Source organism: Triturus cristatus, chromosome 1_2 (assembly GCF_964204655.1).
Source record: "Triturus cristatus chromosome 1_2, aTriCri1.1, whole genome shotgun sequence".
In the NCBI taxonomy this organism is placed as follows: Eukaryota; Metazoa; Chordata; class Amphibia; order Caudata; family Salamandridae; genus Triturus; species Triturus cristatus.
The window spans coordinates 863,910,098-863,922,653 of NC_140580.1; the positions used below are offsets into that span (position 1 = coordinate 863,910,098).

The following is a 12,556-nucleotide window of genomic DNA, read 5'->3' on the forward strand; positions in this document are numbered from 1 at the left end:
TACCCTGAAGCAGAGGTCAGACCCGGGACCAGGGTTCAATTCCCGACGCGGAAGGGTCCGGAGCTCAATTGTCCACGGACTCGATAATTCTCGCTTCGGTGCCCACTCTAAGCACGAGTTCACACTATGCAGCTCTGGGCAACAAGCTTGCTTAATCTCCACAATGGCCCCCCCCGCAGCGGGATGCCTGGCTTTCACCTTGGGGATGCCCAGTACGGGTTATCTCACAGGGAAAAACCAGGACGGGTTCCCAATGCAAGTGCCAAGATGCCCAAGGGTAAGTTGAGCGCTATATAAGAACACATAATAATAATAATAATACGTCATTGTGCCCATCTCAGGAATCTGTGTAGTGTATTTTACTAAGCTATGAAGGGTTGTGTATTTTACTAAACTATGGAGGGTTATCCATAGGGCCTGAAAGAAGGTATCTTTTAAGTGACAAATGTATACCTGGCAACCTCTTGATTTAAAATTGCGGGTCATATCAAGCCTTTAGGAGGGTAATCCTAAATAAGGTGAGTAGAAAGTTTTCCACAGATGTAGTGTGTTGAATAACTCAGTCCACAAAGTCTATGGGATGGTGTAACATTGATTGTATGATGTAATTAGAGATGTCATCAATTATGTAATTTAAGGTGTCATCAATGATGTCTTTTAAACTTTTCATGAGTGATGTAAAGTGAGAGTTCAAGTAGTGCATGGAGGGGCTGGTTATATTTAGCTCGGTAAACTATAACTGGTGAATGTACTTTGTTTTTAAATCTCACTTTTTATCTTATTTCAACACCTAACTACGACGCAACTTTAACCTTTGTTTTTTCAATGAATTTCTCGGTTTTCTTTAATGAAAGTATAAATCTTATTAAGCACTACACTGCCCCCGGCGGACAGACAACAAGCACTGTGTATGGCCTTTGGCCATATATAGCCGGTGGGTTAGCCGCAGGTCCTGCCCTACAGCTAGGTAAGGCCACTATTCCTGCCACAGGCTGTCAACCCACCCACCCACTGTGCACGGATTTCAGCTGGGTGCACTAGGCACTTTGCTGTGCATGGATTTCAGCTGGGTGCACTGGGTGGTTTGCTGCATGGCTTGGCCTCTGTCAAGGTACTGCACCCGATCGCCTATAGGCAGGCAACTCCTGGGTAGTGCATGACCATGGCCTTTGGTAGGGTGCAGCAGTGCATTAGCCCTCCACCAAACCCACTGCAAGTGGCCAATCCCCACTGTGCATGGTCTATGCCCTGCACTGTGGTGGATGGTTTCAGGGTCAATTTTTTATAGGGTACTTTGGTACCGGTGTCACAATACCACAGGGTGTTTCTGCACTAGTAGATCAGGACCCGCAGTACAATGTTTTCCCCCCAACTTTTTAACCCACTATGAACCTGGTGGTGAGCCCATCCTACCCCCTTATGGGCTATTTCATCATTTTTTCAGGGCTCTGGACCGAATCACTGAGTCCTGTAATGGCGCCACAACATTTTCATTTCAGTTGCGACCAGCGAATCAGATAGCTCTATACCATTGTACTGATGCTGTAGAAATGAAATCGCCCAAGGGCTAAAAGCTCTCTGAGTCAATCAGAATGCCCTATTTTTTAAATTTACGTTACCACAGGGGGACCAACTGTCCAAACATACCTAACTTTTTAACCGTCCAAATATACTTAACCTTTTTATCCTTCCAACTCACCCTGACCCCTGCTTTAAATACAAAAATCGTTAAAATGTCTGAATGGATTTACACCAATTTACAAAATCTTTCTGAGTAAAATTCTAGCTTTATGCCAAATTTATTGTAATTCTGTCCAGTGTTTTTTTTTTTATCAGAGGGCAAAGTTTTGTATGGAAATTAACATGGGAAAACAATGTTTTTTTGGACCCCACCTTTTTCTTGAGCCCCCACTTAATGGATCAGCACAAAACTTTGCATGGAGGAGCTGAGGTGGATTAAAATTTTGCGAAAGTTTTGTTAAGATTCATCAAATGTCATCAAAGTTCTTAATGAATCAAAAAAATGCTCTTCCTTTGAAAACTCTGACTAACTATAACTACACAGTGGCGATATATATATATATATATATATATATATATATATATATATATATATATATATATATATAATCAAAGGTTGCCCGACAGTGAAGACGCCACACAGCGGGGAGTTCAACGCCTTTAATGAATGGCTGTAGCGCAGCAGGGTAACAGTCTCACCCCCAGATCTATAAGCAGCCCAACGCATTTCAAGCACTACGATGCTCTTGTTCACGGGCAAATGGCAAAGAAAGATGGCAGGCAGTCAATCAGGAACAGCTGATAAGCACACAACTAGTCCCGCCTCCGTGGGCGTATGCATGCAAGGCCTGCTGGTACTGTGAGTTCCTATTTTTACCACAGTGGGTGCCTGTCCATCGTTCACAATAGTCCAACATTATTACCCCAGTGGGTTGAAGGGAGCTGAAAAAACACCAGTGATGTCATCAGTGATGTCACTGACCATGTCATGAGTGATGTAATATGTGACGTCATCAGCAGTGCATTGCGGGGGCGCGAGTTATAGTTAGCTGAATTAACTATAACAGGGGAATTTCTAGGGTTTTGTACGAGAGAACTGTCCAGCTAACTATAACACCCCTGAAACCTATGGTTTTTTCAGTGAATTTACAAGGTTTTTTAAATGCCAATTCCTAACTATAACGCCCCTGAAACCTTTGTTTTTTTCAGTGAATTTCAAAGGTTTTTTAAATGCTAATTTCTAACTATAACGTCTCTGAAACCTATGGTTTTTTTCAGTGAATTTCAAAGTTTTTTTAAATGCCAATTGCTAACTATAACGTGCATGAAACCTATGGTTTTTTCAGTGAATTTCAAAGGTTTTTTAAATGCTAATTCCTATCTATAACTTATCTCTAAAGATATCATGTTTAATGATTTTCATTGGATTCCTATATTTTTCAATTTCAGTGTATCAATTTCATTAATTATGTTTTTTTTAAATCCTTTTTATCACCATTTTCAAAATGTATTTATTTAATTTATTCTTTTTAAAAATATATATATTATTTGTTTTTATTGGGTTTTTCAAACATATTTTTTTATATTTTTAAAAATATTTCTTTAACTATATGTTCAAAACTTTATTTTACATATTTTTTTTCAATGTTTTTGGATCCGTGCACCCTATGCGCACCGTTCTCGATCCCTATGCGGTATGCGTTGGGTACGTGTTTAGTGCGCGATCGCAATGCGACCAGTACGCGACTCCCAGCCTATACGCGACCCATTCGATGTTCGTAACGTGACGTTTACTCGCTTCCACGATACGTCATCTGCGTCTATGACGCGGTAGGAGCGCGGATCCCGCGAAGTATTTAACATTTAAAAAAACATATATATGTATTTCATGTGAATATTAATTGAAGACAAACTCTAAACTAGTCTTAAAAGTCAGTGTAGAAAGTAGTCATACAACCAATGATTTCTTGTCTTTAAAAAAAAAAAAATCCGTGGATCCGCGCACCCAACGCGAGAAAATCCGTGCACCCAACGCGATAGGATGCACGCCCCGTGCGCGCATTTCGCCGTTTAAAAAAAAAAGGGGGCCCTAGGGGGTCCTTCTAGGACCCCCTAAGCACCTCTAGAGGGTCAGAGTATTTCTACTCTGCCCCCTTTATATGTTTTACACACTTATTCCCCTTGCTTCTTCAGCCTCGCTTCTACAGAGGCAGAAAATGGCCGCTAACAGTTCCTGGTTTCGAATGTAGACAGACACTCGACAGCCAATTAGCATTCAGCACGCGATCGGGAGGGTGCGCACTCGGTGCGGGTAGGGTCCGTGGATCCTCCCCGGCCATAGATATTTATGTACTTTTAACTCTAATTTTCTCAGGAACTACTGAACGGATTCCCACCATTTATGCAAAAGACACAAGTCTGAACTGAGGACTACCTCTTTGCCAAATTTGGTGTCATTCCGTTCAGCGGTTCGGGCTGTAGGCTGCGACAACAGATCCTATGGGAAACTCCATGGGGAAAACGCGTTTTGGGACCCCCCTTTTTTCTCGGCCCCCGCTTGACGAATCACCACGAAACTTTCAGGGTAGGAGCGTAGCGGAGCTGGCCAAAAGTTTAGAAAATGTATATATATATATCTTGCTAGATAGATCAGAACTTAGGTTTTTATGACACTTTGAAGAGGTTAGCAGATTTCACCACAGGAGCCACTAATTTCAGGGACATATTATTTATTCATATTATATATTTTATGCTTGAGGGATATTAGAAATACTATGGTGGATGTAGTTCACGATGCTTGAGTATTCTTTAGGAACAGCATTGCAATGACTTGTGAATTGTTTTCAAAGGTCTAAGAGTGAAAAGTCAATGAAGAAGATCATCTAAATTAATGGGTGCTAAAGTGGTCGGAGGAAATTGACTAAAGTGTCACATGTAACTATTCATTGTTTTGTCCATTCTAAAGTCCATACTAGCAGACCCGGAGACTTCCACGTTGAATACATTTAAAGATTTACTCTTTTCCCTGTCAAAAGTAGAATTCATAGAGAGAAAAGAAAGATTAGTTTGGTGGTGCAAATACACTTTTGCATCTCATTCCTGCATGCAAAAATGTGAACCTGTTATGCATAAAAAGTTCCCCACATCTGTACTACAGGGAATATGCATCATTTGCAGAATTGTAACATGGAAAAGAGAGAAAATATGTACAATTTGGACGTTCTCTGTATGTGCCATATATGCACTTTCATGTGTTTACCACCAGCTAGTAGCTGATGGGAACATGGGGCGCTGAATCCCAGAGATCTAGTGCTATTTTTACTCAACTCACGATCTGTTTTAGTGTACAGATTGACCCAGAAATCATTTACCACCATTTTCACCAGAACTGTCAACCACTGAATGAGCTCTGCAGTCTGATACTGTGAACTCATCTGATGTGAGGTGTTTTACTTCACTGTTGGAGGGAGTGGGGAATGTCCTAGTAAATATCTGTTTAAAGAGAAGAAAGGAAGAATGCCTCATCTCTATCACATTTAATATCAGGTCCTATAGTTAAATATTAAAACATTTTGGCACAAAGGGAACAGAGATCCGTCCACTCTCCTGATTTTTTCTACTACGTTATGTTTTCATTATGTGACAGCGGATCTCTGTGTAACACTGGTTGATCATATTGACTCAGCCTTTGTCTCGCTAAAACTATTTTTGAATTCACATTCCACCTCTCTTTCTCTTTTCTCTCTGTTTCAACCCCTTGCAACTTTTCTGCCCCTGATTGCCACCTCACAATTGATAAGGAATAGAAATGTGCGACTCATTTCAGACTGTCCTGTATTTCCCTTCCTCCACTATGCAGTGGTCTACATACAACCATAAACAAGCCATCTCTTTTCTGGTTTGGCTTACATGGGCTATAGCCCTCCCGACAGAAAGGACATATGATTAAGGACGCCGACTCCTGTGATTTTGGTCAGTGCTGGCACTTATGTTAGGCTCAGATCTCACACTGCTTGCACCCTCCTTAACATGTCAACCTTATAGATGCTATTACTTACACCCTCCTAAGAAAACCATACAATTGTAATATAAGCCTTTCTGTGGTTGCATACTGCATTCAGAGGGGACATGGCCTAGCAGTTCGGCTGGGCTGCTCCTTTTGGGGACAGCCAGACAGATTTTCACTTGAAAAGTGTATGGCGGAAATGGGCTAAAAATGATGGAATGAAATGCAGGCCAAAGTAATTACCGTGGACTGAGATTCATTCAAGCATTTGATCCATAACTTATTGCAGGTTCTTTGCAGTAAATGCTTTGCATTTGGGAAGGCGCTGGGTAGTCGTGATAGCAGTAGTGGATCTGCAGATGTTGTTCTTAAATGGTCTGTGTCGTTGACACGTGATGCAAGATGAATTCTAACGTAAAACAATGTGGGCAAACCTCTATCTTCTTCAGTGCTTAATCAAAAGCTGAACGTTTCTCTAACAATCCTCCAACTTATACACACTGGTGTGAAACTCCCAGAGAAAGGGCAACTACATTGTGTTGTGTGTTGCATACATCTACTCAGGGTGGACTCCTCCACTAGGACGGAGTAGCGTCGCCCCACTGCTTTCTCGCAGTGCGAGAAGCAGAAACGTAAATTGCTAAAACTACCATTTTATGTTTCTGCTTCTTGCACTGCGAGAAAGCAGAGGTGTTTGGTTGGGGGCGGGTGAGCGGGGCTGCTCTACGGGCTGGGCAGGGGAGGAGTGGTGTGCCCACTCCTGGGTGAGCATGACTGGTTTGGTCGGCCCCCTGGGGCCGCCCAAACCCGTCATGCGCACTCTGCCCTTTCTCCATGCAGGCTGCAGTGCAGCCTACATGGAGAAAAGTGGCCTCCACATAGGCGCCTGGCTGGGTGGCGTCCCCACCAATCACAACGCTGCTATTGCAGCATTGTGGTTGGGTTAGGGGAGGGAGAGTGCCCGTTTCCTGTTCCTGCCGGAGGCTGGAGTGAGAGCAGGAGTAGGAGCCGGAGCTGTGGATACGTGGGACCGACGTAAAGGCACGGTTTTTAAAATGTAATTATAAATTTACCCTCACCCCCTCTCCGCGCGACCCCCGCCCGCTATTAATGCCAGCAACGACTGCATTTACTTGAGAAATATATCCGTTAAACTAGACATAATTATTTGCGTGCAGCAAAGAAAAAATAACATGCAACTATTAATTTAAAAACCTGTCCCATCAGAGGTCTAGAATAGAATCCTCTTTCGCCAAAATTGAAATGATTGATTAATTATAAGAGCTGAACTGCAAGCGAGCTCCACAGCCCAAACATATACATACAATTTTATTATACACTCAAATTTTGAATTGTTTATGTTGATTGTTTTAGGCCTCAGATGCATTTTATGTTTTGAGTCAATGCGCCGTCTATATGGTTGTAAATTATTTGCAAAATGAGTGGTTGTACCACGATTTTATACATCAAATGTCCAACTTTGAAGCCCCTCACACTACAAGATGCTTAAAAATAAAAGAACTGCACTTTGCAAAAAAATTGTAACATCATATATCTTGCCATACACAGATTAGGGTGCAGATTCTACAGCACGTTCACACACCAAGAAAGCTCTCATGTTACGAATCCCCCGCTAAATAATGCACCCTGTGGATCCCGCCCAAATGAAAATCTCTATGTGTATTTCATACCAAATATAGTCATTGGACCAGGGCATATCAGCAGATGTCCCCTCACCCTCATGGAGGCTTCCCCAGCGATAAACCCTCGACTGCAGATGAGATCTGCACCAAAGTGCTAGGATGCAATATCATTGAAAAATATGCACCAAACAAAAACATGTAACTTAACATCATGACCACAGATGCAACCATCCTGGAGTAGAGCAAAAAAGGAACAGTGGGATATGGTGACCGGCGATCAGGCAGCCACTGACAGATGAAATACTGAAAAACTCAGGGTTTTGAGTTTGGGAAACAAGAGAATAAGAACAAAAATAGGACTGGCCCTTTGCACACATGGTGATCTGTTGAGATGGGAAAACCGATAGACGGCAGTGCCATATCTAACACGGATCAGGCTGGGGGCGAGTAGGTCCACGTCTCATAAGGTGCATTCCATGACACAGTAGAAGAACTCACACCTGGTTATATGGTCTCAAGATCGCCTCCTTCTCAGTCACAGAACATCATCAGCCAACATAACACTTCACCATGCAGGCAAGGCAAGGCAATTGACTCACATCAATCATATGGAGACCTCTTCAATAGCTAAACACAAATCTCAGGCATCAGTCCCCCCAGAGCAAAAAGAGCCAGCAGGTCAGTAAATTGGTCAAGGCAATCTAATAACAATATAACACTGGCTGTATTCACAACTACAATGCTTGCTCTCACTTAAATCTATTTTACTTTCTTAATCAGGTCGTGTGTTGACACATTATTACCATTTGGAAGGAAGTTTTGTAAAATCCACTGTCCTTTTGTTTATGGTTTAAGGATATGAATGAATGCATTAATGAATACATTTATGATTTTGTTTGTACAGCTTGCTACCACCGTGAGGTTTCTAGATGCTAAAAAAACTAAAGTTTCAAGAAAACAACCAATAAAAAACAAAGACTAAAACCAAAGCTCCGGTGTGGGACCACATTCAGACCCGTCAGGTTTCCAAACTCTTGCCCCCATAAATATCACCTAAGCCTTGCACATTCCATCTCTGAAAGAAAACTAAGTACACTATGCCATTGTTGCATTAGAGAAATCCTGCCATTCTCAAGCCAAGTTTATTATTCACCATAAAAACGACATAGAACATATCAACAAAGCATTTAAGAGCAATGAAGGGAACATATTTTCATGATTTACACTGCAACAGCAGTGCAAGGGACCACTGCATTCATGCCTAGATTACATTGACAGAGACATGCTTGACAACCTCTCAGGTCTCATTCCCTGTGGCATCACCTGCTTTCCGTTGTCCTGGACCAAGGGGGAATACCCCTTTTGGTGGTTCCGTTTGTAGTCCTTACAAGGTGAGTCCACCTGTGCCCTCAGAATGGAGGAAACCTGGGCCAGCATCGAACTGCCCCCCCCAGCAGCATAATTTACCATGTCAGGGTAACCCATTCAGGTATCCCCCTGGCCACCATTCGGGGATGAGTTGTGCCATACCTGGACCTCCTAATCCCTAAAACAGCTATCAGCCAAGCTATGGACACTTGCTGTAGCAGACACCACCAGTCCTTCTCTAAAGATTATGTATATGTGCCCCGAGTTGGGACAGTGGCTTAAGACCAATTCCCTCCTGGATGTGCCTTCACTTTTAACTGATGCCAATGTTGTTTTGATGCCAAACAGGACTCCTTCTCCGCCCTTGATCCCCGCTGTGAACTAGGGGATGGTGGGTGGAAAAAAAACAAAAGTAAAAAACAATAAACAGGTACCGGAACAAGCTAATTCCCAGAATAACTACTTATAGAACAAGCATTTACAATGCAATAGGTCTCTCAATTGCGAGTTTTTGAGCTAATAGCATTGTAAGTAGCATTGCCTTTTATAAAAAATTAAGGCATTGTAATTTACAATACCAATAGTTCAAAGTTTTGCAAAAGCAATGCCTATTGTATTGCAGAGCGCTGTGTCTGTGAAGCGGGCACAGCGTTCATTATTAAAGTTTAAAAATTAATTAATTAAAGAAAGAGTGCATGGTCCCTGAAGCTGGTGCCGCACTCATTAAAGTAAAAAAAAAAAATCACTGATCGCGGTTTCCCTGAAGCAGGCGCTGTGCTCCGTGTTAAAGTTTTTTTTTTTTTAAATAAATTAAATTGAGTGCACTGTCTCTGAAGTGGGCGCTGCGCTCAGTATTAAAGTTTTTTTTAAAAAATTCATAAACAGAGTGCGGTGCCCCTGAAGCGGGCACTGTGCTCAGCATGCAAATACAAAAAAAAGCAGCCGCCATTGTCCCCATCAGTGTCAATAAACAAAATAGTGCTCACCCACTTATAATGCAAACCATGTAACAAACAAGTAAAAGGTCCAGTTGTTATGGGCGGTAACAAATGCAGATAAGGCGGTACCAAGGAGGGACTAACAAGCCTATTTACGAATCAGAAGCCAGCCTTTAAGAAGGACAATGACACAAACCAATGACAAATATGGGCGGAGAGTGGGTGGGGCTTCCACTGCAAAAACTTTTGCAGCATGCCTCGCAGAGCAAGCAACGCATGCGCGCTGCTCCTAGGCTTGACCTAAAAACCAGATATGTTTTCTGTTTTTTCAGAAGACCAAGAGAGTTTCCAGTGAGAAAAGACTCAACAGAAGAGAGTTCAAAATTTTAACTAAATATTTAAAAGAGTGCCAAACAAAGGATACATTTGATATAAAGGTTAAATGGGCATAACAACCACGAATGTAAATTACTATATGTACTGAGTCAAAACACAGATATACTTACCATCGAGATTGGGAGCCATGTCCCCGAATGAGTACGATCGTTCCTTCATATACACCAACAATTCTTCTCCGGGCTCAATGTCCTTAATAACTTTATAATATATCTGAAATGGAGAAAGAAGAGGAAATGTTGAAGCCTAAAAGTGATTATTATTTTTGCGGAAGGATTACATTTATTCTCTGGAGGTGGAATGAAACATTTTACACAACCAATTGAGGGTATCCATGTAGGGCGGTTGTCCATTTGACTTGAGTTGTATGATTTGCAACTGCTGAAGAAATGTGACTTGGTGGCTAAATTGACAGATGCACAATATGGACATGTGAGAATTCTGTCAATTTTAAGAATTGACAAAATTGTGTGATCCAGGGCTGCTCATTTTATCTCCCTCTCTGTTGAGACCACTATCTACCAAAAGCTGTCAGCCTCAGAATCACGCTAACCCCTAGCGTCAAGTTATATAGTGAAATTGAACATTGGCATTTACATGTTGTTATTGGGAGTTTTAACAAGATACACAAGAAAATGGCGTCTGCAATAAAGAAAACTACAATAATGATGAACCCATACTGATGAATTCTTTATGATGAAAATTCCAATTAAGATAACAAGAACACATGTGTCTTCAACTAAAAGGTAGATGAACATACCTTGATAAAATTAGGTAAATCTCTGACCAGCCACATTTGGGCATAAAGCTGTAAACTTAAAGTAATGGCACAACAAATCCCAAAAAAGGCTACAGTAATTGGAGAACTTTTGGCTGACTTTTCTATAAGAAATTAAAAGGAGAAATCCATGGATGGGCGCCGACTGGTATTGGGTAAAGAACAACAAAAGAAAATATGAAGAACGAGTATACAGGGTGTGACCATGCAGTGTGTCAACTGGGGCAGAAAATAGGCCTGGGTATCAAAATAAAAGTGGCCCGATCAGCGAATCAGATAGCTAAACAAATGACCCACATTTGCAAATCTAGGCAGTTATCGACTTGTGACAACACGCTGTATAGGTGTTTTGCAAGGTGTGAAGCTGCATGTCTTTGTGCTTGCTGCAGGCAAGGTTTGTGGCGATATCAGGGAACTCAACAGTGAAACCGCTACACGAGTCAATAAAACAGACCCACAAACAACCAAAATAAGTGCCCACACACTGACATTTCAGACCAACTCTTCTGGCACTGCCAATTTGTCCTCTAGGCTTGTCTGACCCCATTCATAGGCACTGGAGATGAGAAAGAAAAAGGGAAACCTTTGCCCAAGATAAATAAGCAGCTAGAAGTGATTGATGAGTGGAAAAATAAAAAGATGAAACGGTAAGAGATCGCTGGGAGTATAAAGGGAAAGGATCTATGAAGGAGGGAGGCTTGAGAGCCGACTACTTCTGTACAAATACAAATCTTACAGAGATAGGAATGTGAAATACTATTGAGAGATGCAGTCGTGCATGAACAGTATCGCTGCAAGAGTGATGTACAAATTGAGAGTGAGATGTACGAGACTCGTATTAGAAGTAAGGGGAGAAACAACAGAGGGATTTAGGGCATATGAGAGTGATATAGGAAGGGGGACAGTTAGCTTAGAGGCACTGGAGTTGTGAGAGAGTGAAATACAAAGGGAGTGATCGAGACAAGGAGAGAGGAGTCCTGTGTAAGTGATGTACAAAGAAGTAGAGCAAGTTTAGAGTGAATAGATAACTGTGAGTGCTAGAAAAAGAAGAACACGAGTAGAGTGAATAGATAGCCTTTAGACTGATACACAATGAAGCAGAGCATGTGTGGAGGAAATATGTAACTGTGAGAGTGATATACGGTGATGGAGAGCAAGTGTAGAGTGAATAAATTCAAAGAAGGAAAACGGTTATGGTATACTATTGCACACTGTATAGTTCCTGGTGAAAGAATGTTCACTTCCGGGGCCAACCGTATGTAACACCCCAAAAAGGGAACTTTGTAAAATAGAAGAAGGAGCACTTAATTACAAATTGGTTCACAAAGAAGATCGATTCCGTTAAATCACATTGGGTTCAGTGCCCACACCAGGTCAGTATTCTGACTATTAATACATATCAAATAAACATATCCCAAGGCATCACAAGCCATGTGTATTCTCTATATTCTTTCTTTTATTTCTCATTTCCACAAAAATGACGAGCATGGACACAACCAACGCGTTTCGTCCTTTAATATAGAGACTTCTTCTTCAGGGTACAAAAGTCCATTAGTCAGAAATTAAACAGAGTCCATAGTATCATTCACTGCAAAATACCCAAAATTTATTTTATGTCTGCGGCCAAAACTAGAGAACCTCCGTGTATACCAGATTCCAATAATCTCCAAAGGCATTCAAAATATATTTCTGGAATCAGTCAAGCGCACACATCTTTTAAAGTCATCTCCATATCTTTCAACCCAATGGACGCAAGTGCCAGAACGTGTGTATCTGAAAGAGAGAGTGAATAGACAACTGTCAAAGTGTTATATAGCAAAGAATTGCATGTGTAGAGGAAATATGTAACTGTAAGAGTGATATGCAGTAAGGGTGAGCAAGTGTAGAGTAAATAAATAAAAAGTGA

The 12,556-nt window shown here is 41.5% G+C and overlaps 1 protein-coding gene across 6 annotated transcripts in view; it reads right to left on the bottom strand.

Annotated features, from left to right (window-relative positions):
• Nucleotides 1-12,556, bottom strand: part of PRDM16 (PR/SET domain 16) — a 1,086,739-nt gene that overhangs the window by 81,879 nt on the left and 992,304 nt on the right. For all 6 annotated transcript variants that reach the window (XM_085609172.1, XM_085609165.1, XM_085609160.1 and 3 more), the window contains one exon: nucleotides 9,983-10,085. In XM_085609172.1, coding sequence (XP_085465298.1) covers nucleotides 9,983-10,085 — 103 coding nt within the window. The remainder of the gene's footprint in view (nucleotides 1-9,982; nucleotides 10,086-12,556) is intronic.